At 35.6% G+C, this 23513-nt stretch overlaps 3 protein-coding genes and 1 pseudogene across 3 annotated transcripts; 1 reads left to right on the top strand and 3 right to left on the bottom strand.

Annotated features, from left to right (window-relative positions):
- Nucleotides 1-578: 578 nt before the first annotated feature.
- On the bottom strand, nucleotides 579-2233 carry LOC116124826 (galactinol synthase 2-like). The gene is made up of 4 exons (XM_031410585.1): nucleotides 1791-2233; nucleotides 1370-1690; nucleotides 1146-1280; nucleotides 579-1056 (listed from the first exon to the last, which is right to left on the bottom strand). The coding sequence occupies exons 1-4, from the start codon at nucleotides 2124-2126 to the stop codon at nucleotides 832-834; spliced, it is 1017 nt and encodes a 338-aa protein (XP_031266445.1). The 5' UTR covers nucleotides 2127-2233; the 3' UTR covers nucleotides 579-831.
- A 6443-nt stretch (nucleotides 2234-8676) lies between these two features.
- Nucleotides 8677-10413, bottom strand: LOC116124819 (annotated as a pseudogene).
- Nucleotides 10414-14764: 4351 nt separating this feature from the next.
- On the bottom strand, nucleotides 14765-15578 carry LOC116124853 (transcription factor MYB62-like). The gene is given in 4 exon segments (XM_031410612.1): nucleotides 14765-14892; nucleotides 14972-15102; nucleotides 15482-15503; nucleotides 15506-15578. Coding segments are annotated over 4 exon segments (354 nt in total).
- A 1531-nt stretch (nucleotides 15579-17109) lies between these two features.
- On the top strand, nucleotides 17110-23053 carry LOC116124803 (chromatin assembly factor 1 subunit FAS1-like). The gene is made up of 12 exons (XM_031410543.1): nucleotides 17110-17635; nucleotides 17807-17906; nucleotides 18064-18211; nucleotides 18292-18415; nucleotides 18730-19097; nucleotides 19187-19504; nucleotides 20026-20107; nucleotides 20190-20315; nucleotides 21213-21626; nucleotides 21851-21988; nucleotides 22587-22632; nucleotides 22734-23053. The coding sequence occupies exons 1-12, from the start codon at nucleotides 17360-17362 to the stop codon at nucleotides 22895-22897; spliced, it is 2304 nt and encodes a 767-aa protein (XP_031266403.1). The 5' UTR covers nucleotides 17110-17359; the 3' UTR covers nucleotides 22898-23053.
- Nucleotides 23054-23513: the final 460 nt, after the last annotated feature.

A 23513-nucleotide genomic window follows, 5' to 3' on the forward strand; every position in this document is an offset into this window, starting at 1 on the left:
GATGTTTAATTTCTTGACTCTTGATGATATAGCTCTAAAGCTTATTTAATTTGTATTTAACAGAGAAAGTTGGTGCATATGCATATGGATTTGATGTTTCAAGAAATACAGGAAAACGAGTTGTAATGAAGTTATGAAGTGGGTCAGTTTCCTCAGGAGGGTGTATTTTGATAGTTTTATTTGCTATCAAAAATTCATTTTTAACGTCTCTACTCTGTTTTTTCGTTGCTTTCTTGATCGGCGCGTTGCAGCAAGTTTCCCATCTAAAATTACAAGGCGACACAAATACATAATAAATTTAACTTAGCATAATAAATTTTTGTCTGCTTCTTTCTCAACAAGTCCGGTGATTGTATTGTTTGTGGTTTCAAATCAAACCATCCACAATGTCAACAACCAAAATTGCAATATCACATAGCCCTTAACCCCGTGACCTGAGGTTAGAAAAAGATTCATGACCAGAGAATAGACGCATCAGCTCTCAATTCCTTAGTTCTCTCTGTTAGAATTAGAAGCAATACAAGTGGTAATCATCTACTTGAAAGTAATTATCCATTGGGTTAAGCGACGAGTTCATGTACAATAAATTGTTTTGCTGATATTAATTTAATATAACCAACATTAAGAAAAGGAGGAAGAACAAAAATCCTCTTCCTCCTGAAGTAACAATCTTAAAATGGAGGTTCTCCTTCTCCCACGAAAGGAAGACCACCACTACTTTACCAATTAAAAAAAGGGAAAAAGAAAAAATTATACTCCTATACACAAGAAACATGAATCCATTAAAAAAAAAAACATGGATCTTCATTCTTCATTGAGAATCCGCAACCACTAAGCGGCGGATGGGGCGGTGATATAGTGGACAACACCAGCCTCCGATAACGCTGCCATTAATTGTTCCAAGGTCACTGGCTCTGCTTCAGGCGCAGTTGCTGCAGTGTTCTTGTAGTCAAGTGATTCATCATCGAATATATCCCACCATTTCTTCACTAGCATCTTTATATCTTCCCTGTCCATGTTCTCTTCTTTTCCAGTATACCTCCATGGCTTAGACCCCTGTAAATTTATAATCAAACCGTTAGAATTTAGATTATGATACAATCTTTTCATGTCAAATGAAAGTGGGTATATGAAATAATACTCACAGCAGCACAATAGTGAACAACTTTGACTTGGTCAAGTTGAATGTTCTCCGGGTGACGCCATAACAAAGCCAACACAAGGTTGTAAATCGGAGGAATAGGCTTGTAAATATCCTTGAAGTACATGTTCAAGAAGTCCTACGAATCGAGAAAACATAACATTATTTAAACATTCAAACTTAAATTAATGATGTATTAAAAATACAAATCTAAATCTAAAATATTACCTGCTCAGCAAAGGGGGTGGGAGGGGTAATTTCGAGGGTTTTCAAGAGATCTTCGTAAGTAGACAAGCTGGGCTCATAAACAAACATGCCAGCATTGAAATAGAGTGGAGGTTTAGGACCCAACTCCGCTGGCCAGTTCACCTTGTCAGGACACTGTTGGCAATAACCAATCTTGTATTGAGGAGTGTGACTCCATGTTTTCTCACAGAAACAGTCCATCACAGCGTAGAAATAACCATCAGCCATGTCAAAGAGATGATCTATGTTCTCAAATACTTGGATGTCACCATCCAGATATATCATCTTGCTGTACTCAACAAACTGCAAATTAAATTACCCACCAGTCAAACACTAGTGATAAAAAACGCAAACAATAGTTTTACGAGAAAGACATGACATGCAATTATATTACAATACGTACCTCCCAAATACGAAGCTTGGAGTAGTTGATGACATAATACGCCATGGCGAACTGAGTCTGATTCTGAGGAGGATACACAGGCTCGATCTCTCTCACAATACAACCTTGATCCACCAGAATCTTCCTGTGCTCTTCAGGAACGTCCGGCAAAATCGCAACGACAAGAGGGTAACTGCTCTTCACCTTCCTCAACCCTTTGGCCAACCCCACCACTCCCTTCCAATAGTCCCCGTTACCTGCCAAGAACGTCACATATGCACGGCTTGACAGGCTTGGAGCCTTTGAGAGAGAGGTGGTCTTGGTCACAGCGGTGGTGGTGGTGATATTAGGGGCCATTTTGAAATTCAAGAAAGGAAATGTGTGTAATTAGAGGATGAGAAAATAAGTGTTTGGATGGAAAGAAAAAGCTCTGAAAGATCGAAAGTCTTTTAAGGTTTTGGCGTTCGCTTTGAGTTATTGAAGCAAAGGGTGACGGGTGGTAGATTTATATAGGAGTTTGAGTGGGTGTAATGGTAATTTAATGAAATACGGATTTATCCTTGTGTTGGAACTAGGAAGGGGGAAGAATTCGGTGGAAGACGACGTCATTTTGATATGGTTTTTTAACGTTAAACGTTGTCGTTCTAGAGACTTGAATTAGTTGTTAGTGTGGTTGACTGCTGGTACTTAATATTGAATATGTGAATCTTCTCCTATAGAAATCGGACTCTACGTGTGGCATTAATATGATCTAACGGTTAAGGAGAGAATTCTGGATTTTGGACGGTGCAGGAAAGAGGAAAATATAATTATTTTAATGTAGCATAGAATATCCTGATTCTGGAAGCTACACAATCTTCAAAATACAGAAAAACCCTTCTCTCTTCTATAAACTACAACTTTGTTTAATATAACAGGTGTTATTTTACACAAGTACAGGGTTATTTTTGGACCGCTCAAAGAGAATAAAACCTGAAAAGAAAAAGTGTGAATAAATAATTAATTAACATACACCGACGGAACCCACCCCAGGCCACACCCGCTGGCCCTACAAATTTTAACATACGCGGTTTCACAACACGTACTTATAAAAAGAGAGGGCACGTGGGAGTAGGTCGATGGGGCTTCCACTTTTCACCATGCATTTGGGTTCCTAGGAAGAATTAGTTAAGTTAGTTGAGCATGTGAATCGCCAATTTGGTTGAAAATGTTTGACAAACCCAATATAATAATAATTTATTCTTTAATTCATAATTTACAATTTTAAATTTTCATTTTACTCTTTTAAGCTTAGTTAATTTATGAATTTATCTCAAATGCATATTATGAAACATTATTCTAATCAAGCAACCAATTTCTGAATTTTGGTTAATGAAGTGACAATAAAACCCCTTGAAAAACATTTTTGATAATATATAGTTTATTAACAGATTGATTGGCATGAATTTTGATAATGGTGTCAACGATATATCTCAATAAACGTATCTTTTCACATATGCTTTTGGCAGCATCGTGAACCATTAAAAGTGTTGATTTTAACAATGGTAATAGAATTTCAAGTTTGTTTCTTATTGCTTATGTAACACTTAACAGAAATGTTAAGACTGAGTCTGATAGAGTGGAATTGGTTCGGCAGCTAAGAAAAATTTCGAGATACATAGAGTATATATTAATGAATGGTCGTATATCAATCGGTAAATTTTGTTTTAAAAGATACAGAATTATTGTGTTGGTCCTTACAAGTTTGGTTCACACAATTTTTTGTGATTTTTTAAATCTCTTTCGTGTCTTAAATTATCTGTTTTCTTTCTGTTTTAAGGTTTTTTTTTTTTATTGTTATTTTGGGATTGATAATAAGGAAGGGACTTTAAAATATATAACTATGCTAGAAAACATTGGCTTACGATTGCGAGAATGGCCCCCTTCAAACTCACCAACTGCTGCTATCACTAAGACATGCTCCTCCATGCTCAAACTGCAGCATTACCAAACTCATTTGTTCAGCTCTTAGTACTTATTTTTTTTTAATTGGTTTCTGTTAATTTTGTTCATCGATAAAAATATACATTCCTGATGATGCTTTGTCAAACTAGGAATTGAGTTTGCTGATTTAGTGTTGAATTTGTTCTGAGAGAGAACTTTATAGAAACATCAGTGATTGCATGATTCTGAGGCCTGGTTACAGAATGCGCAGTGGTAAACTTGTACCAAAACCATAACTATCAACCAATATATTATTGAAAATTGCAGTAATAATAGACATCTAATTAGGGAGATAAAGTAAATTGCAGTTGGCAGCTAAAGTTTATAGTCGATGAAGAGGAGACATGTGGCCACAAGTGGCAAGCTGTCAAAATTAACATGAACCATCTCATTAACAGTTGTCACTTCGGCTCAAGGAAAATGAAATTAATGAAACACAGAAGAATATTATATTTACAAAATTGAGTCTAATAACTCCATTTCTTACCCGTACATGGTTAGTCCAGCGACAAAGGCGAACTCAGGGGGCTGTAAATGATCCAACCCACAGTCCCAGGCTTGATTTTCTGATTGATGCAAGGTAGTATATTTGACCATGGTTTACTGAGGGGCCCAGTGGTGAGTTGTTATGGGATAGTTCCACCCTGAAGATTTGTTGAGGTGCATGTAAACTGGCAACACAAAAAAAAAAAACTCTATTTGTACTGATTCTAATATTAGGAGATACTCACCCTTTTAGCCAATAAAATCAACTGAGGCTATTATATTTGACCAACTGTAAAAAGCTAACACAATAGCACATGTTGTAATCCCCGCTCTTTGTAAGTTAGAGAAGCATATATTTTTGAAAAGTTTTAAGCTTTGGTCTTTTGAAGGAATAGAGTATTGGAAAAGCAATGTCGAGCTTGCTGAGTTACAATACTTGTCTAGACACTAGCTTGCAAATTTTTATCCCAAACCAGGATCTTATGCCTAATAATGACATGTGTTTCAAAAAGTTGTCAAGCTTTACAATAATAATAGGTGCTCCAAAAATTAGTGACAGAAAGTTGTTTTTACAGATCAGAAGAAAATATCATAGAAATTGATGCTCTCATCTAATGAGGTTTATGATTTCATTATTATTGATTGCCTTAAGACTTTTTGTAATTTAAAAAATAGAATATATATTTATCATCGGTTTGAAAAATATTTATGAACTTGAAATAGAGTTCAATGAGCTGAAAGTATAACTGTACTGATCAGAAGTAACATATCTCCTAAATAAATTGAAATGGAATAAAACTTAACATTCCAAAACTTGAGGAACTACAAATTTGGGACCATCCCAACTTGATTGAAATATGTCATGGTGACCCTCCAATCCAGTCCTTCAATAAACCAAATCTCTTACTATAGGTTGTAGCAACAGGTTGCCAAACATTTTTCCAACATTTTTATAGAGGTTTCAAATCTAAAATTTTAGAGTATTTTATTGTAAATCAGTGGCATATATGCTCGATTGTGAAGAGCTTAAGGTTGCAAAGGGAGAACCAAGCTGCTCGTCATTGAAGGATCTACATTTGTGTGGTCTGCTAGAGATTACGCACATATGGAATGGTCACACTCCAATCGATAAACCTCTACAACTTGAACGGAATACGATTGTTGTTTTGCCGAAACTTAATTAGCTATCTCTCTAGCTTTATAGCAAAGTCTTATTAGTTTGGAAAAAACAGAGATAAAGTATTGCAAGAATTTAGAAGAGATCTTCATCTTCGAGAACGAAAGAAGAGAGGAATATGAGGAAAAGGTTATAGTAGTACCAAAGAGAAAGATCACACCACAAACTCCCCAAGTTTGGGATATTGACTTTTATAGAAGTATGGGAACGCTTTAAATTGAAAAACCTCTTCACCCCCGTTCATAGCCAAAACCTTGGTGAACTTAGAAGACTTGAATAGGTAGATGCTCACACCTACATAATAATCACAAATGATCGAAGCATCACAGTACAGAGGATTTTGTATCCTAGTTTGTCCTCCTTGTACCTTGGAAATTTAGATAACTTGCTTGTTTTAGCTCAGACTCATATTCTGTTGAATTCCCAGCTTTGGAGTCACTTCGATTTTTGATGTCAAATATGAAGATCTTTGGTTATGGAGAACAATTGACACCAAAGCTCAAGAAATTAAGTTGTGGTAAATGATTATAATGAAAAACAATGGATGGGTAACCTTAACTCTATAGTGCAACAATTGTTCATAGAAAAGGTATATGAATTGATTAATTGTTCATATTAACAATTGAAATAGTTTTACTATTTGGAAAAAAAAAAAAATGAAACTGTAGTGCAAATATTACTTTTTCTTTTGAGTTAATGACATGTTTTGTTCCCCCCCCAAAAATGGCCCATCGAACATTTTCCCCACCCTCAAACTTTTAAAACACCCTTTTACTACCCTGAATCAGGTTATCCTCTTATTTGGGTGGGAAACAAAGTGATTTACTAAACAACCCCTCTCTTCTTTCTTCTCTTCTCAGGCTCTTCCATTGCTGGCAATTGTTGCTCGCTTGGGGAGTGTTGGCGACCATAAAATCAAAAAACAACATTCCTCAATTGTATCTCAACCCCAACACAAAAATAGTACAAATCAAACCCAATTGATCCAATAAAAACGCAAAAAACCTTAAGGTGGGGAGCTTCAATTGTTTGCGTTGGTGAGCAACAGGATTAGGAATGTTGGTTTTGGAGAGGAAGATCTAGGGAGTCGATTGGTGGTAGCAGGGATGATTTCTCACATCGAAAACGACTAGAAATCGGCTTGGAAGTTGAAAGGTCGCATAGTTCAGGTCGGCGATCGGCATGCCAAGACGATGATGAGGTAAGGGTTTTGTAGAGTGGATTGTGGGGAGTGTGATAGTGTGTCTGGTGGAATTTCTAGCAATGAAATCGATCGAAAATCCGACTTAAAGATCGATCGTGCGAATGGAGGTGGTGGTGGGAATGTGTGATTGATGATGGCAAATGGAGGCTTGGCTTTGTAGAGGAGGTGTGGGATTCTATGGGTGGTGTCGGAAGTGATTTTGAATGCTGGGATCGGCTAATAAATGGCAAAAACCCACTAGCTTTGACGCTACTAACCATGCCATCTCTTGCTAATGTGCGCTGTTCTTCTTCAGCAACCATTGTTTGGTGACCATTCTGCCCTCATTAATAATGACTTTCACACCATTTTGCCCTTCCTACAACCAAATTACTAATAAAATTATTTTTTGGGTACTGAAATGGTATTTAAAATGTGAGTGGGTGTGGATTTGTCAATGGGCTATTTTTTGGGTGGGAACATGTCGTTGACTCTTTTTTTATCAATAGATATTTGATGCATAATTTGGAAAATTCAGAGAAAACAAAGCATTGATCGGAAAATTTGTTTTTAGACTATGTAAATTTGAATTGGTCAAAACTTGAAATTGTGTCTTAATCTTTGAAAATCATTTGGTATGATAACACATAGTGTCTTCTTAAATTATGTTTAGTTGCACAAATACTAAATAGTTAAATCATCTTTAGTTGCTCATCCATAAATTATCTAAAAATGTGATTTGTTTTGCAGGAGGAAAGATGGCAACGGTTAGTCAACAGTCTATCTTTTAGTTGTTCAGATACATAAATTATACAACCGTTTGTTTGAATCACAAGAAGACAGTGGTGATGATGACGACGATGAAGAAGAAGAAGAGTCACAAGAAGTCTTGTTATTAGTCTATTCTTTTATTTGATGGTTTAATTATAGATGCATAATTTATAGGGACTATAAACAAAGATTAGGAGCATAAGTTGTTGTTTAGTATAACAATGGGAAACTTAGCAAATCTTTTCTTTGATTAAATTTTCATTTGTTTATATTTTTCTATGCATAATGCCTACAATAACCTAATTCCATGAGAAGAGAAATGTTTTGAATAGCTTCAATATAAGAAATCAAACCGTAATTGCATGCAAGAAATGGAATAGAATTAGAAGCAAGACCGAGAAGCCAGAAGGTTACCTGAAAAATACTTCAACTCAGACTTGATTCTGCATTACCTACGGTATGAATCATGTTCACCAATTTATTGAAATTTTTTATGATTAAATAAATAACCTTAAAAACTAAAAAGGTTAATTTTTAATTATTATTGCCAACTGGAGTTGTTAATATTGTTTTAGAGAGGAAGGAAAAGTATAATTAGCAAAGCGCAAAAGGAATGATTTAATTCTCTCATTTTTCAAGCTATTGCAAGAGCTGGGGATGTCTATATAACAACTCAATTCAGTTGTAGAAAATAAAGAGTTTGAGTGTAGTAATATTTGCAGTATATTTTTTCTTCAGTGGTTTGACGCAAATCCTTACCATAATCACAGGATAGTTTGTTTAGATTTATATCAGAAAACACATTTGGTTGAAACTTTTCAAATTATACAATTCTATGGGTGTGCACAAGTCTGATACTTTATTGTGACCTTTTTAATTAGGTATTTAGCTCCAGGATACACATTGAATGGACTCATAACAGACAAGCTGATGTATAGCATACGGATTTGATGTTTCAAGAAATACAGGAAAACGTTTGTGATGAAGTGGGGAAGTGGGTGTATTTTGATAGTTTTATTTGCTATCAAAATTTCATTTTTAACGTCTCTACTCTGTTTTTTCAATGCTTTCTCGATCGGCGCATTGCAGCAAGTTTCCCACCTAAAATTAGAAGCCGACACAAATACATATAATTTAACTTAGCTTGTTCAAGGCAATAATGAATTTTTGTCTGCTGCAAGTCCGTGATTGTATTGTTTGTGGTTTCAAATCAAACCATCCATAATGTCAACCACCAAATTGCAATATCACATAGCCCTGAACCCCGTGACCTTAGTTAGAAAAGATTCATGACCAGAGAATAGACCTGGGACCTTCGGTTTCGCATCAGCTTTCCTCTCTGTTAGAATTAGAAACAATACAAGTAGTAATCATCTACTTGGAAGTAATTTCCATTGGTTTAAGCGACAAGTTCATGTACAATAAATTGTTTTGCTGATATTACTTCAATATAACCAACATTAAGAAAAGAAGGAAGATCAAAAATCCTCTTCCTCCTGAAGTAACAATCTTAAAATGGTTCTCCTTCTCCCACGAAAGGAAGGCCACCGCTACTTAACCAATTAAAAAAGGGAAAAAAAAAAAAACTTCTATACGCAAGAAACATGAATCAATTTAAAAAAAAAAAACCTGGATCTTCATTCTTCTTTGAGAATCCGCAACCACTAAGCGGCGGATGGGGCGGATATAGTGGACAACACCAGCCTCCGATAACGCTGCCATTAATTGTTCCAGTCACTGGCTCTGCTTCAGGCCACTTGCTGCAGTGTTCTTGTAGTCAAGTGATTCATCATCGTATATCCCACCATTTCTTCACTAGCATCTTTATATCTTCCCTGTCCATGTTCTCTTCTTTCCAGTATACCTCCATGGCTTAGACCCCTGTAAATTTATAATCAAACCGTTAGAATTTAGATTATGATACAATCTTTTCATGTCAAATGAAGTGGGTATATGAAATAATACTCACAGCAGCACAGTAGTGAACAACTTTGACTTGGTCAAGTTGATTGTTCTCCAGGTGACGCCATAACAAAGCCAAGACAAGTTTTGTAAATTGGAGGAAGAGCTTGTAAATATCCTTGAAGTACATGTTCAAGAAGTCCTACAATCGAGAAAACATAACATTATTTAAACATTCAAACTTAAATTAATGATGTATTAAAAATACAAATCTAAATCTAAAATATACCTGCTCAGCAAGGGGGGTGGGAGGGGTAATTTCGAGGGTTTCAAGAGATCTTCGTAGTAACAAGCTGGGCTCATAAACAACATGCCAGCATTGAAATAGAGTGGAGTTTAGGACCCAACTCCGCGGCCAGTTCACCTTGTCAGGACACTGTTGCAAAACCAATCTTGTATTGAGGACTGTAACTCCATGTTTTCTCACAGAAACAGTCCATCACAGCGTAGAAAAACCATCAGCCATGTCAAAGAGATGATCTAGTTCCTCGAATACTTGGATGTCACCATCCAGATATATCATCTTGCTGTACTCAACAAACTGCAAACTTCCCACCCGTCAAACACTAGTGATAAAAAAGTTACCGCAAACAATAGTTTTACGAGAAAGACATGACATGCAATTGTATTACAATACGTACCTCCCAAATACGAAGCTTGGAGTAGTTGATGACATAATACGCCATGGCGAACTGAGTCTGATTCTGAGGAGGATACACAGGCTCGATCTCTCTCACAATACAACCTTGATCCACCAGAATCTTCCTGTGCTCTTCAGGAACGTCTGGCAGAATCGCAACGACAAGAGGGTAACTGCTCTTTACCTTCCTCAACCCTTTGGCCAACCCCACCACTCCCTTCCAATAGTCCCCGTTACCTGCCAAGAACGTCACATATGCACGGCTTGACAGGCTTGGAGCCTTTGAGAGAGAGGTGGTCTTGGTCACAGTAGTGGTGGTGGTGACATTAGGGGCCATTTTTAAATTCAAGAAAGGAAATGTGTGTAATCAGAAGATGAGAAAATAAGTGTTTGGAAGGAAAGAAAAAGCTTTGAAAGATTGAAAGTCTTTTAAGGTTTTGATATTCGCTTTGAGTTGTTGAAGCAAAGCGTGATGGTGGTAGATTTATATAGGAGTTTGGGTGGGTGTAATGGTAATTTAATAAAATGCGGATTTATCTTGGTGTTGGAGCTAGGAAGGGGGAAGAATTTGGTGGAAGACGACGTCATTTTGATATGGTTTTTTTAACGTTAAACGTTGTCGTTCTAGGGACTTGAATTAGTGGTTAGTGAGGTTGACTGCTGGTACTTAATATTGAATATGTTAATCTTCTCCTATAGAAATCGGACACTACGTGTGGCATTAATTTGATCTAACGGTTAAGGAGAGAATTCTGGATTTGGACGGTGCAGGAAAGAGGAAAATATAATTATTTTAATGTAGCATAGAATATCCTGATTCTGGAAGCTACACAATCTTCAGAATACAGAAACACCCTTCTCTCTTCTATAAACTACAACTTTATTTACTATAACAGGTGTTATTTTACACAAGTACAGGGTCATTTTTTGACCGCTCAAAGAGAATAAAACCTGAAAAGAAAATAAAAAATGGTAAAGTGTGAATAATTAATTAATTAACATACACCGACGGAACCCAACCCCACACCACACCCAGCGGGCCCTACAAATTTTAACACTTTTGTCACGCGGTTTCACAACATGTACTTACAAAAGAGTGGCACGTGGCAACTCCCAAGAGGTGGGAGGAGTAGGTCAGATGGGGCCGCCACGTTTCACCATGCATTTGGGTTCCTGGGAAGAAGCTTGGTTAATATTAGTTATGTTTGTTGGGCATATGAATCGCCAATTTGGTTGAAAATGTTGGACAAACCCAATATTTGCAAATTATAGACAAATTTATGAACTATTAATTTTATTCTTTAATTCAATAATTTACAAATTTATGAAATTGTCATTTTACTCTTTTAAGCTTAGTTAATTTATGAATTTATCTCAAATGCATGTGCTATGAAACATTATTCTAATCAAGGAACTGGCTTCTGATATCTTGGTTAATGAAATAACAATAAAACACCTTGAAAAACATGTTTGATAATATATTGTTCGTTAAAAAAATTGATTGACGTAGATTCTGATAATGATGTTAACGATATATCTCAATTGAACAGTATGTGTGCACATATGCTTTTGGCAGCATCGTAAACCATTAAAAGTGTTGATTTTTAACAATGATAATAGAATATCAAATTTGGTTGCTTATTGCTTAATGTAACACTTAACTGAAATGTTGCATGAAGAACTGAGTCTTATAGAGTGGGAATTGGCTCGGCAGCTAAAGAAAAATTTCGAGATACATAAAGTATATAATTAATGAATGGTCGTATACACAATCGAATAAATTTTGTTTCAAATAATACAGAAGTGTTGTGTTGGTCCTTAAAAAGTTTGGTATCACTCAATTTTTTGTGATTTTTTTAATCTCTTTCGTGTCTTAAATTATCTGTTTTCTTTCTGTTTTTATAGTTTTTTTTATTGTTATTTTGGGATTGATAATAAGGAAGGGAGTTTAAATATTATAAGCTACTCCAGAAAAAGCAAAATAATAATAATCTGCTTTATTACTTACACAAAAAAAGAAATCTGATTTTAAACCAGCAGATGCAGATATGGTTTTAAGAGCAATTAAAATCTTGATCAAGGTCTGCGGCTAAGATAAAGGCACATTTATTGTTCGGGGAGATTTTTGTTGCTTTTGAAAAGGCCAGGGAGGTTATTATTGCTTCCAAATAAGATAATAATATTGCAAATTACCCTTGAATCCTGATGAAGGGAAAGATCATCACAAACATGATCAATTATCCAATACAACTACTAATCATCTATTTGGAAATAATTTCCATTAGGTTAGGCGACAAGTTCATGTACAATAAATTTTACTCCTATACGCAAGAAATATGAAATAGTCCATCACAACGTACAAATAACCATCAGCCCTGTCAAAGAAGAGAGATGGTCAATGCCTTGATGGACTGTTTCTGTGAGAAGATATGGAGCAACACTGTAATAAGGAGCGTGTCTCCATGGCTTCTCACAAAAGCAGTCCATCATAGCGTAGAAATAACCATCAGCCATACCAAAGCTAAGACATGGTTAATGCCTTAATGTGATGGACTGTTTCTGTGAAAAGACATGGACGTTGACTGGCTCTTCACGTTCCTGCCAAGAACGTCACATGTGCACGGCTTGACAGGCTTGGAGGAGGTGAAGAGCAGTTACCCTCTTGTTGTTGCGATTTTGTAGGATATTCCTGAAGAACACAGGAAGATTCTGGTTGATCAAGGTTGTATTGTGAGAGAGATCGAGCATGTTTATCCTCCTCAGAATCAGACTAAGTTTGCCATGGCCTATTATATCATCAACTACTCCAAGCTTCGTATTTGGGAGGTATATATTTATTCTAATCTCATTGCATGTCATGTGTTGCACTTAAAACTATTTGTGCTAACTTTTATCACTAGGGTTTGAGTGGTGGGTAATTTTGCAGACTAGTGTTTTACTGATCGATGTTTTCAAACACTTGGCGAACTGAGTCTGATTCTGAGGAGGATACACGGGCTCGATTTCTCTCACAATACAGCCTTGATCCACCAGAATCTTCCTCTGCTCTTTAGAAACGTCTAGCAAAATCCCAACAACAAGAGGGTAACTACTTTCCACCTTCCTCAACCCTTTGACCAATCCCACCACTCCCTTCCAAAAGTCCCCGTTACCTGCCTAGAACGTCACATATGCACGACTTGACAGGCTTGGAGCCTTGGAAAGAGGGGTGGTCTTGGTGACAGTGGTGGTGGTGGTGGTGGTGATGTTAGGAGCCATATTGAAAAGTTTGAAGAAATGGAACTTTGGAAAATGCTTTGAAAGATTGAAAAAGATTGTTTTTAAGGTTTGAAGATTGCTCTGATTTGAGTTGATGAAGGAGAGGGTGGTTGTGGGGTGTTTATATAGGATTTTGAGTGGCTCTGATTATGTTAAATAATTGTAATTAAATGGTAATTGATTATTCTTGGGGTGGAGGGAGGGAACATGATTATGGTAGAACACGATGTCATCATATATGTTAAATATGGTTTTTTTTTTTTTAAAAGAGTTGACTAAGTCGGAGCTCTCTAGTCGCAAAGAAATCGGACTCTACGTGTGGCATCGAATTGATCTAACGGTTAAGGAGAGAATCTAGCTTGAAACCATCGACCAATCAAACAGTAGTCTGCGAAAATGTTTATGATTAGAGAATTATCCTTTTTGGCTTGGTTTGTTTCAGTTTTGGGAATGTTGGCTCCGTTTGGTTCAAAATTTTGGATTGTTGAAAAAAGTTTTTTGAAAAAGAGTTAATAAAAAGTTAAATTGGGTGGATATTACGATGTAAGAATTATAAATTAATAAAATACTCTCTATGTTTATTTATTTATAAAAATACCCCTATAATAAAACATTAAAAGTTAAAAAAACACCCCCAACCAACCCTTAAATATGGACAGCTGGCCACCACCACCGGAGGGTGGTCGGAGTCACCGTATCGGCGTATGACCGGCTAGATCTTGCCGGTCGTGCGTCGATATGACCTTTTCCGACCAGATTTGGCCGTATTTGCTCGTCAACGACGGCCAACAAACGGTCGTCGTTGATGGTCAATGACGACCGTTTGTTGACCGTCGTTACCGACTGTTACGGTCAAAGATTTGGCCGTCAACGGCCAGATCCACCGTAGATCTGGCCGAAAAAGGCTAGATCGACTCATTACCGGCAAGATTCAGTCGATAGTGTGCCATCCTAACAGATTCCGACCATTTTCTGGCAATGGTGGCCGGAATCTGGTAAATGTGGATTACTGGAGTGTTTTTACAATTTTTAAAAAAATATTTAGGGGTATTTAATTACATTATCAAATTTAAGGGGTTTAAAAAAAATTGAATAATACTTGGAGTAGTATTCCCAAAAATCAGGGCTTCGTTTGGTTCAAAATTTGGGGGTTTTGGGAAAAGTTTTTTGAAAAAAGTTAAAAAAAAGTTTTGAGTATTTTACTGTTTAACTTTTTTGGGAATACTAAAAGTAGTATTCCCAAAACTGAAACAAATGAAGCCTTGATTTTTGGGAATAAACATAGAGGGTATTTTATTAATTTGTAATTCCTACATCGTAATATCCGCCCAATTTAACTTTTTTCAAAAAAATTTCCCAAAAACCCAAAATTTTGAACCAAAAGAGCCTTTATTTTTAATCTCATTGATAACATCATAATGTGGAAAATTAAACTGTAGTCTGTGTATATTAATGAAATAATAGTATGTAGTAATAATATGGACAGTTTGAACGTTAAATTATTACAGTTGTGTAGACTTCATCTGCTAACAACCTTACTTGTTAGAATTTCTAAAGTTATTTTTATATGTCGATAATTTTATAGTTCTCCTTCTCCAGTAGTTCTTCATCTCATTGTCTGTTGTTCTCCCAGGAAAGTATCTTGCAATTGTTGACCACCTGTAACATTCATATATGCATTAATTAATTAAACACATATATAATTTTTTTTTTTTTTTTATCTTTATGTGAGTGAGAGAAGTTACCCCATAAACCATGGAATTCAATAATAATCCCTTCTTCCTGAGGTGTTAATTGCCCTCTCTTGAGTCCAGGTGTTAGATAATTCACCCATCTCAGCCTGCAACTCTTTCCACTCCTATTCAAACCTGAGGACAATTAATTAAAAACAACTCAGAATTATGCTAATTAATTAGACTTGTATAATTAATAAAACAAGTCAAGCTTCCCACTCAAAAAGTATAAATATATTTAATTCATGAAGCCTGAAATTAAGACAAGTTAGCTCCAGTCCTATTGTTTTTTCCTCTCTATACCTATAACAACAATAGTGAAAAACAACTCACAAAGTAACAGTATTCTTGTCAACTGTATGTATATGATGCTAATTATGGATCATATCATATGCTTGAATAATTAAATTTGTAAAGCATGTCAAGTTTCCATTTTGATATCTTCCCACCCAAAAAGTAGAGTTTTTAATTCACCTGGATGCTATAAGAATTATATTAATCATCAACTATTTAATTCACCTCCATCTTCCTTCTCCATGCAAGTAAGTAGCTTATCTTCTTCAGGAGTCCAAGGACCCTTCCTCCAACCTTGTTCTTTTGCTTCCCAACCCATCATTATAATTCACTTTCACTTATATCAATCGAGCTAGCCATGAAACAAGTTGACAAGAACTACCAAACTTTCTGTCAGTTTCATGACAACACTACTGATCCGGGATTGAAGATTACAAGCTGTCACAACAGAAACAGTATAAGAGCATTAGTGATTTGGGAAAGTTGACAACATTGGCTTACGTTTACGGGAATGGTCTCCCTTCAAAGTTCAAACTCACCAACTGCTGCTATCACTGAACATATGCTCCTTCATGCTCAAACTGTAGCATATACCAACTCATTTGTTATCGGCTCTTAGTGGCTTTTTTTTTAATTAGTCTTTGTTAATTTTGTTCATAAAGTAACATATATCATCGATAAAAATATACATTCATGATGATGCTTTGTCAAACTAGGAATTGAGTTTGCTGATTTAGTGTTGAAAATATGTTCTGAGAAGAGACTTTATAGAAACATCACTGAATTGCATGATACATGAGGCCTGGTTACAGAATGCGCAGTGGTAAACTACTTCATTAAGCAGCCAAACTATCAACCAATATATTATTGAGAAATTTCAGTAATAATAAACATCTAATCTGGGAGATAAAGTAAAATTGCAGTTGACAGCTAAAGTTTATAGTTGATGAAGAGGAGACATGTGGCCAACAAGTGGTAAGCTGACAAGATTAACATAAACCTTCTCATTAACATTCTGCTCAAGGAAAATTAAATTAATCAAATACACAAGAATATTACATTTACAAAATTAAGTATGGTAAACTTCATTTCTTAACCGTTCATAGGTAATCCAGTGATAATGGCAAATTAAGGGGACTGTAAATGATCCAACTTACAGTCCTAGGCTTGATCCTTCTGTTGGGTGCAAAGGTAATATATTTACTCATAATTTATCTAAGGGGTCACGAGGTAGGTCTTGCCCATGATTCACCTGAGGGACCACAGTGATGGGTTATATGGAATAACTCCTCTAGAAAATTAGTTAAAGTGAGGTATACTTGACCAACCAAAATGATTCTGATTTATCATAATATTTTCATTGATTTTTCTTGATATGGGCTTTGCTGGGCCTCAGCCTGTTATGAACAACAGTCAAGGTGTCACAAATAGGTTACAAAGGAAAAGCTCGATATACACGTGTCAGTAGTTGGACGTTAGCCCCACCGTACGCCCCATACAACCTACAGCACGGTTTCAAACCCAAAAAATTGATGGCGCCAAACAGACCTTTATCTGCAAAACATTTTGGAGCCAAATAAAGCAATCTTCTCAATGGGCGGGAAAAACAAAAAACAAAATAATAATACCAAACTATTTAATATTATTTATCAAACGTCTCATCGCTACAGTTTCCCACCTTTCAAAAAAAAAAGGAGCACACAAAGAACTTGATCCCACTTCCCATCACTATCAAAACTATTATTAGTGAGAATTCAATATAGACACCTTAAAAAAAAAAAAAAAAAAAAAACCCAAAAATTTAAAAAAAAAGAAAAAAAAAAAGAGAGAAATGAAATGTTTTCAATCAGATAGAAAATAAAAAGCTTTCTTCATTCTTCTGACAAAATCATCTTCTTCCTCAAGCCTCAAACCTCAAACCCTAGATCTTAGAAACGTAGTCGTTTTGTTTCGGAAATGGGGGATACGGGCACCGTAGAAGATCGGCCTAAGAAGGCTGTGAAACGTAAGAGAGCGTGTTTGGTACTTACCACAGAAGAGAAAGAGAGTCAAATCAAGAGCTTAGACGAAGAACTGCAGGGTCTTTTCCGGTAATACCACGAAATGATTACAAGTCAAAGATTAAGTTTTGATATCACCGCAAGCGGTGGTTCGTTAAACGCATCGGTGGCGGCGTTGATGGAGGAGAGTTCATTACCGTTGTCGAAATTGGTGGAAGAGATTCACATGAAGCTCAAGGAGAATGAAAATGTGGGTTTGACTTCGGCCGCTGTGAAGAGTGCGGTGGTATGTGTTGGACAGAGAGTAATGTATGGAGTTCCAAATGTTGATGCTGATGTATTGGAGGATCATACTCAGGCTTGTCTCTGGTGTTGGGAGGTAATTACTTTGTGAATTTTTTATTTTACTCATTGCTGATTTCATCTATTGTTACCCAATATAATTTGTGATATACTCACTTAGAATTACTAATTTAGCATTGGATTGTTATCTGGTCAATGGTGTAGTAATTAGGGTTCAGCTAAATGAAATTCTGTACTTATTTTGCAGACCAGAGATGTGAAGTTGCTTCCGAATTCTGTGCGTGGGGCATTGAAAATTCGGCGGTTGTGTAGGAAGAAGATTCATGAGAGGATTACTGCTGTTTCTGGTAAATTTTTCTGGATAAGATGCAAATACGGAGACATTTTCTTTTAATGATTCTGAGCAGTCTATATTCTTTTACATAGAAATGTTATAAAATGATCGTCTTTAATGATTATTGATTATTGTGATAGTCAATTAATGATGTTTTTGGTTCATCTCAGCCATGGTAACTGCACTGCAAAAGTCAGAGAGTGATCCTAATGTCATTCACGATCTGATGAAAGCATCTGAAAAGCTTGGTAAATTGTTAAGGGAGGAAGATATACGTATTTTGGTGGATAATATGTTAAAGAAGAGCGATGCGGATATGTATGTATCTGCAATGGCCTTATCATGTTTTGTGTTCAATTTTTTTTTTCTTTCATTGAAGTTTTTATTCATTGTTGCAGGGTTGTGAAAGATGCCAAGCGAGAAGAGAAGTTGATTGCCAAACAATTAGAAAGAAATAAACGGGAAGTTGAGAAAGAGAAAAAGAAAATGGATCGCGAACTACACAAGGAGAAGATGCAAAGTGTAGGTGCAAAAATTTCAATTCTTTTATGTGCTTTTAGTCATGGCCGCTTGTTTTTGATCTGTGATCAATGCTGTGATAATATGTATGTAGATTGATACTGTGATAATATGTTGCTTTGATTGATTCCATTGTGCTCATAAAGATCTATATAGTTACAAGAAATTATGTTTTATTTTAGGTTATGATTTACATCATATGTTGTGTTGGATAATTTAAACATGAAATTTAATGTGTTGCAATAATGATATTTTTTTTAATGCTGTTTCGAACTTCACACTGATAAGGTTTTCTGCTTTGGCATAATATAATTCAGGAAAAGGAGCAAAAACGTTTGCAAGAGGAGGCAGAAAAAGATGAAAGGCGTCGTGAGAAAGAAGAGTGTGAAATTAGGAAACAACAACGAAAGCAACAAGAAGAAGCTGAGAAAGATCAACGGCGTCGAGAGAGGGAAGAAGCTGAATTAAAAAAGCAACTTGCTATCCGAAAGCAGGCCTCAATGATGGAACGCTTTCTTAAAAGAAGTAAAACTACTTCGTCATGCCAGAATGACCAGTCTTCATGTAGAGCAAGTACATTTGATTCATTGAGTAAGAAGAGTGAAAAGGTGGCTGAAGCAGTTACTGTATCAATGGACTATGCTCTCTTATCAAATGCTGAGATTAATGTTGATGATCTTCGCAAGTAGGTTGCCATGTTTGTTTTTGTCTCCTGTTTGTATTTGTTAAATTTCTATTTTAATCTTTGATCCTGAGATTTACTCTATTTCTCAGATCTCACTTATCCTCTTGGCGTCAGTTTGGTCATTCTATTCGCTCAAATGAAAATCAGCATTGGGGAATACGTAGGAAGCCTAAGACGGCATTGTTTAAGGAACTTAAGCTAACTAATAACAGAGGTTTAGGTCGAGATGATGATTTGTGCATGGAGAAGCCTGTAGATCGATGGGGTGAACAAACTATCGAGGATAGATCATTCATTAATACTGCGGATAGTTCTCCTGATGCTAAGAAATGCAACAAGAGAAAGCAATTATTGCAGTTTGATAAGAGTCATAGACCTGCATTCTATGGTATTTGGCCCAAGAAAAGGTAAGCTCTATTTCTTGATCTTTTTATTTGTCTCACATTACTAGTGCAGTCTGTCTTAGAGATGTCTTGTGAAGGTATCTTTTTCTTGTCTTATTCTATGATTGCGATGATTAAATGATGCTTCCTGTTTATTATCCTATTCTATGATCTTTCCACTTTGATGAGTAATTGAAAGTATGCTATGTCTTCATGATGACCAATAGCCTCATTCATAACCAATTTTTTGCTGGCTATAAAAGAAAGCTGAATTGCCATGCTTAGTGAACCAACATTCTTCATGAAGTAAATGCATCTCCACCCTTCTCTCTAGGTTTTTTTTTTTTTCCTCCAAGTCTTCATGTGCCTTATTAAGTAAAACAAAGAAATATTTGTCAAATTTTCCAATGAAGATTAGATTTTTTTTTGGCCATCTACTTTATTTTTTCTCCCTTCTCATGCCTTACCTAGGAAGGAACGTGTCCTATATGCCTGGATGGCAATGAGTAGGATTCTGTAACTGATATATTATTCCATGTTTTCAGCCATGTTGTGGGACCGTGCCACCCTTTAAGGAAGGACCCGGATTTGGATTATGATGTTGATAGTGATGAAGAATGGGAAGAGGTAATGACAGTTTCTCTATCTAAACTTCAAATAAAAACCTATAATTAGGTAGTGATATCCAAATGACATTTTCGTGGTGCAGGAGGATCCAGGGGAAAGCCTCTCTGATTGTGATAAAGATGATGATGAAGAAGGTTCAAAAGTTGAAGACGAAGAGGAAACTGAAGATGGTTTTTTCGTTCCTGATGGTTATCTCTCAGAAGATGAGGTAAGTAATGAAATTTCATTGGGTTGAAGATGCATTATTGTAATTATTGTATTATTTGTATTATTGAATGTGATACTTTAAATTCTGATATAATGATATCCAGGAACGCATTTCAGTAACTTTATTATTGATCCCAATCACTTTGGACTCATATGTCATCCATTATTATTTTGTTTTTGTGGACTCTGCAATATATGTTTGGATAATCCTCTCATCTTTGTTATGACTTCAATGAGTTATAAGCTGCAGATTAACGGCAGACTCTATTGTTTTGGTATTTAGATAACTTTTGGACATATGTGGCCACCAGGGATGTTGAACCCTTAACCTCCCTGTTGAAACTTAAGGTTCTAACCACAGCCAAATCTTTTGGTTTTGTGAACCTTTACATCATCGAGGAATGGTAGCAGTACTAGTTTATTTACTTTTTATAACACTACGTACTTATTTTCAAGCCAATATACACTAATTTTGGGTTTGCCAAACAAAATGAAAATATATCACATGACATTATTCAGATAAAAACTGCATACATTGCTTGAAAATAAGTAGCAATTATTAAAGAGAGTAAGCAAGTGTTTTAGCATTTTGTTTACATCATATTCAAGTTTGTAAATGAATTCACTTTGGGAAAATCTTTAGATTGGTTACTCATCATAAGCACATGCTAAACTCGAAATAAATAGCAAACTGTTGTCCAGTTAGAATTTTGGATACAGAGCATAGAAGAATTTCTGGGTTTGTCACTAGAGACCTCGTGATCATGCAATGAAAGTATGTTTTGGATGCTCACATGGGGCCACACTATTAGGAGTTTAGATACCAAAATTTACCCATCCATACTCTAAAACATCTAAGAAGTACATTTTATTTATCTTCTTTGTCTTTACCATGTAGGGTGTACAAGTTGACAGGATGGAAGTTGATTACTCTGTTGAGGAGACTAAAAGTTCTCCTAGCTGTAAGCAGGAGTTAGAAAATGAAGAATCCTGTGCATTAGTTCGGCAACAGAAATATCTTCACAATTTAACAGAGCATGCTCTTCGGAAAAACCAACCCTTGATTATATTGAATCTGATGCATGAAAAGGCCCCGCTTTTAATGGCTGAAAATCTCAGTGGTACTTCTAAAATGGAGCAGACATGCTTGCAAGCTATGAGCATGCGTGCATTCCCTGATGGTATCCTTGTAGAAATAACTGTTGATAGTATAAGTGATGAGGATCAAGAGGCTTGCTTGTCAAATGTCAAAGGCAGTACAATAACAGTTTCAACTGTGACAACTATACCAGAATCAGATTTGCCTGCAGTTGTAAGTTGCAAAATTATTATTATTATTTTTTATTTATTTATTTTTCTCTGGAGCTAATATAAGAAACATCTCTGAGACCGTGTATAACTTTCTATCTAAAACTATGGAAGTCGTTGATACTATGTTTGTTTGAAGGAACAAAGATATTCTAATGCATCTGTTCCTTGTTCTGATATTAATACCACGGTGATGAGTTGAAGCTAATGTAACCCTTTGATTTTCAGGTCTCTGTTATTAACTCATGCTCAACAGGTATCAATAAGGTTGTGGAGTCTCTACAACAGAAGTTCCCTTCTGTTTCAAAGACTCAATTAAGAAATAAAGTACGTGAGATATCAGATTTTACGGATAATCGTTGGCAGGTTAGTTACTAATTCCATATTTTCATTATTGTTGTAGGAGTTTAATTCCTATGGTGCTCTTATATGGAAAAAATGCACCCATGCATACGTATTAGTTAATTAATGCTATTTGAAATCATTAACATTATTGTCTGTATTTGAATCTATTAATGACTTCTGATTGATGTGGGCCTCCAAGAATATTTGTGCTGGGTTGTGTATTTTGCAACTTTGATTGAGCATACTTTAGGATTTATCATTTACATTCTAGCAAAGCTTTCTTGTGATTTGTATATACATTTGACTTGGACTTGTGAGACATCAATTATACCTTGGGGGCACCGATGTGGAAGGCTTGTGAATTCTTCCTTTTTAGCAATTTTGATTCTAGTTAAGTTTATTTTTTATAATAATACTAGACATACAACATTCTCGTACAACATTATATAACAAAAGATGATTGGGTGAAAGTTTAATTTTAATTTAAAATCAACCAATTATATTTTGTCACATAATATTGTATGAGAAATATTGTATGTGTAGTATTACTTTATTTTTTAGCAAATTTGATTCTAGTTAAGTTTACTTTTTTAAAGTCTTTAGTAATCTTGTGGGGCAGGTCAAGAAGGATATATTGGTGAAGCTTGGCTTGTCAATGTCTCCTGGTATGTGAACCTCATCCGTGTCTTAATTAGGTTGTTCATCATCTGGATATAGATTTAAAAAAAAATAAAATAAAATAAGTCATCTGTTCTCTGATTCGCAGAAAAAAATAGCGGAAGAGGAAAGAGTATTGCCAAATTTTTCTCAAAAAGGTGTTTGCCTCCCGATGGTACAAGTATGAACCCAAATGAAATATCCCCCCTGTCATCTCTGAAACCAGGTTCTGCCACGCCGGAACAGCAGAGTTGCACATATAATCATCTATAGCTTCCCCCTTCTTGTAGTCATGTTTAGTGGTTTTGTTTAATCTTTCCTTTATGGTACAATCTTATGGCATGTATCTAAAACTCCCCAGTGTAAACTTGATAGTAAAAAGTTTTGATTGTGGATAAAGGAATTTAATGAGATGGGGTTTGCCTTATATGAAGGAATTGCTGAAACATAATAAGAGTGGTTTAGCTTTAGTCAAGATAGTTGATATATCTAATGCTTGTGCCAAGTTTAATTAAACCGATAGAATTGTTACTATTTAGGGTATTAAGTACTATCATTGATAAACCAGAACAGAAAAAGAGGGATAAGAGATGATGTGATTGCCAGCATTCATATGATGAACTACCACTTTCAAAAAACACAGTTATAATATGAGCAAACGATATGTTCTCACCCAGAAATTAGTGAAATGGTAAGTTTCCATCTTTCATTTATTATAGATTTATACTCTTAAAGTAATAATGTTAGTGATTGTGAAGTTGTTACATTAATACAAAGGGTGTTATTACTATACTACCTTCTCATCTTCTTTTTCATCTCTAACCACCCAACCATTTTAGATTTAAGGTTAGGGTTTTTAACACAAATCACAATTGACACCATCTTTAGT

This window comes from Pistacia vera, unplaced genomic scaffold, assembly GCF_008641045.1.
Source record: "Pistacia vera cultivar Batoury unplaced genomic scaffold, PisVer_v2 Contig157, whole genome shotgun sequence".
NCBI lineage: Eukaryota > Viridiplantae > Streptophyta > Magnoliopsida > Sapindales > Anacardiaceae > Pistacia > Pistacia vera.

Coding starts and splice junctions, on each gene's coding strand:
- LOC116124826 (XM_031410585.1), bottom strand. CDS start 2,126: ATGGCCCCTAATATCACCACCACCACCGCTGTGACCAAGACCACCTCT. Junction 1,281..1,369: donor CCACCCCCTTTGCTGAGCAG/GTAATATTTTAG, acceptor CTCGATTCGTAG/GACTTCTTGAACATGTACTT. Junction 1,057..1,145: donor TTGTTCACTATTGTGCTGCT/GTGAGTATTATT, acceptor ATAAATTTACAG/GGGTCTAAGCCATGGAGGTA.
- LOC116124803 (XM_031410543.1), top strand. CDS start 17,360: ATGATTACAAGTCAAAGATTAAGTTTTGATATCACCGCAAGCGGTGGT. Junction 19,505..20,025: donor GGTATTTGGCCCAAGAAAAG/GTAAGCTCTATT, acceptor CCATGTTTTCAG/CCATGTTGTGGGACCGTGCC. Junction 21,627..21,850: donor AATCAGATTTGCCTGCAGTT/GTAAGTTGCAAA, acceptor TTTGATTTTCAG/GTCTCTGTTATTAACTCATG.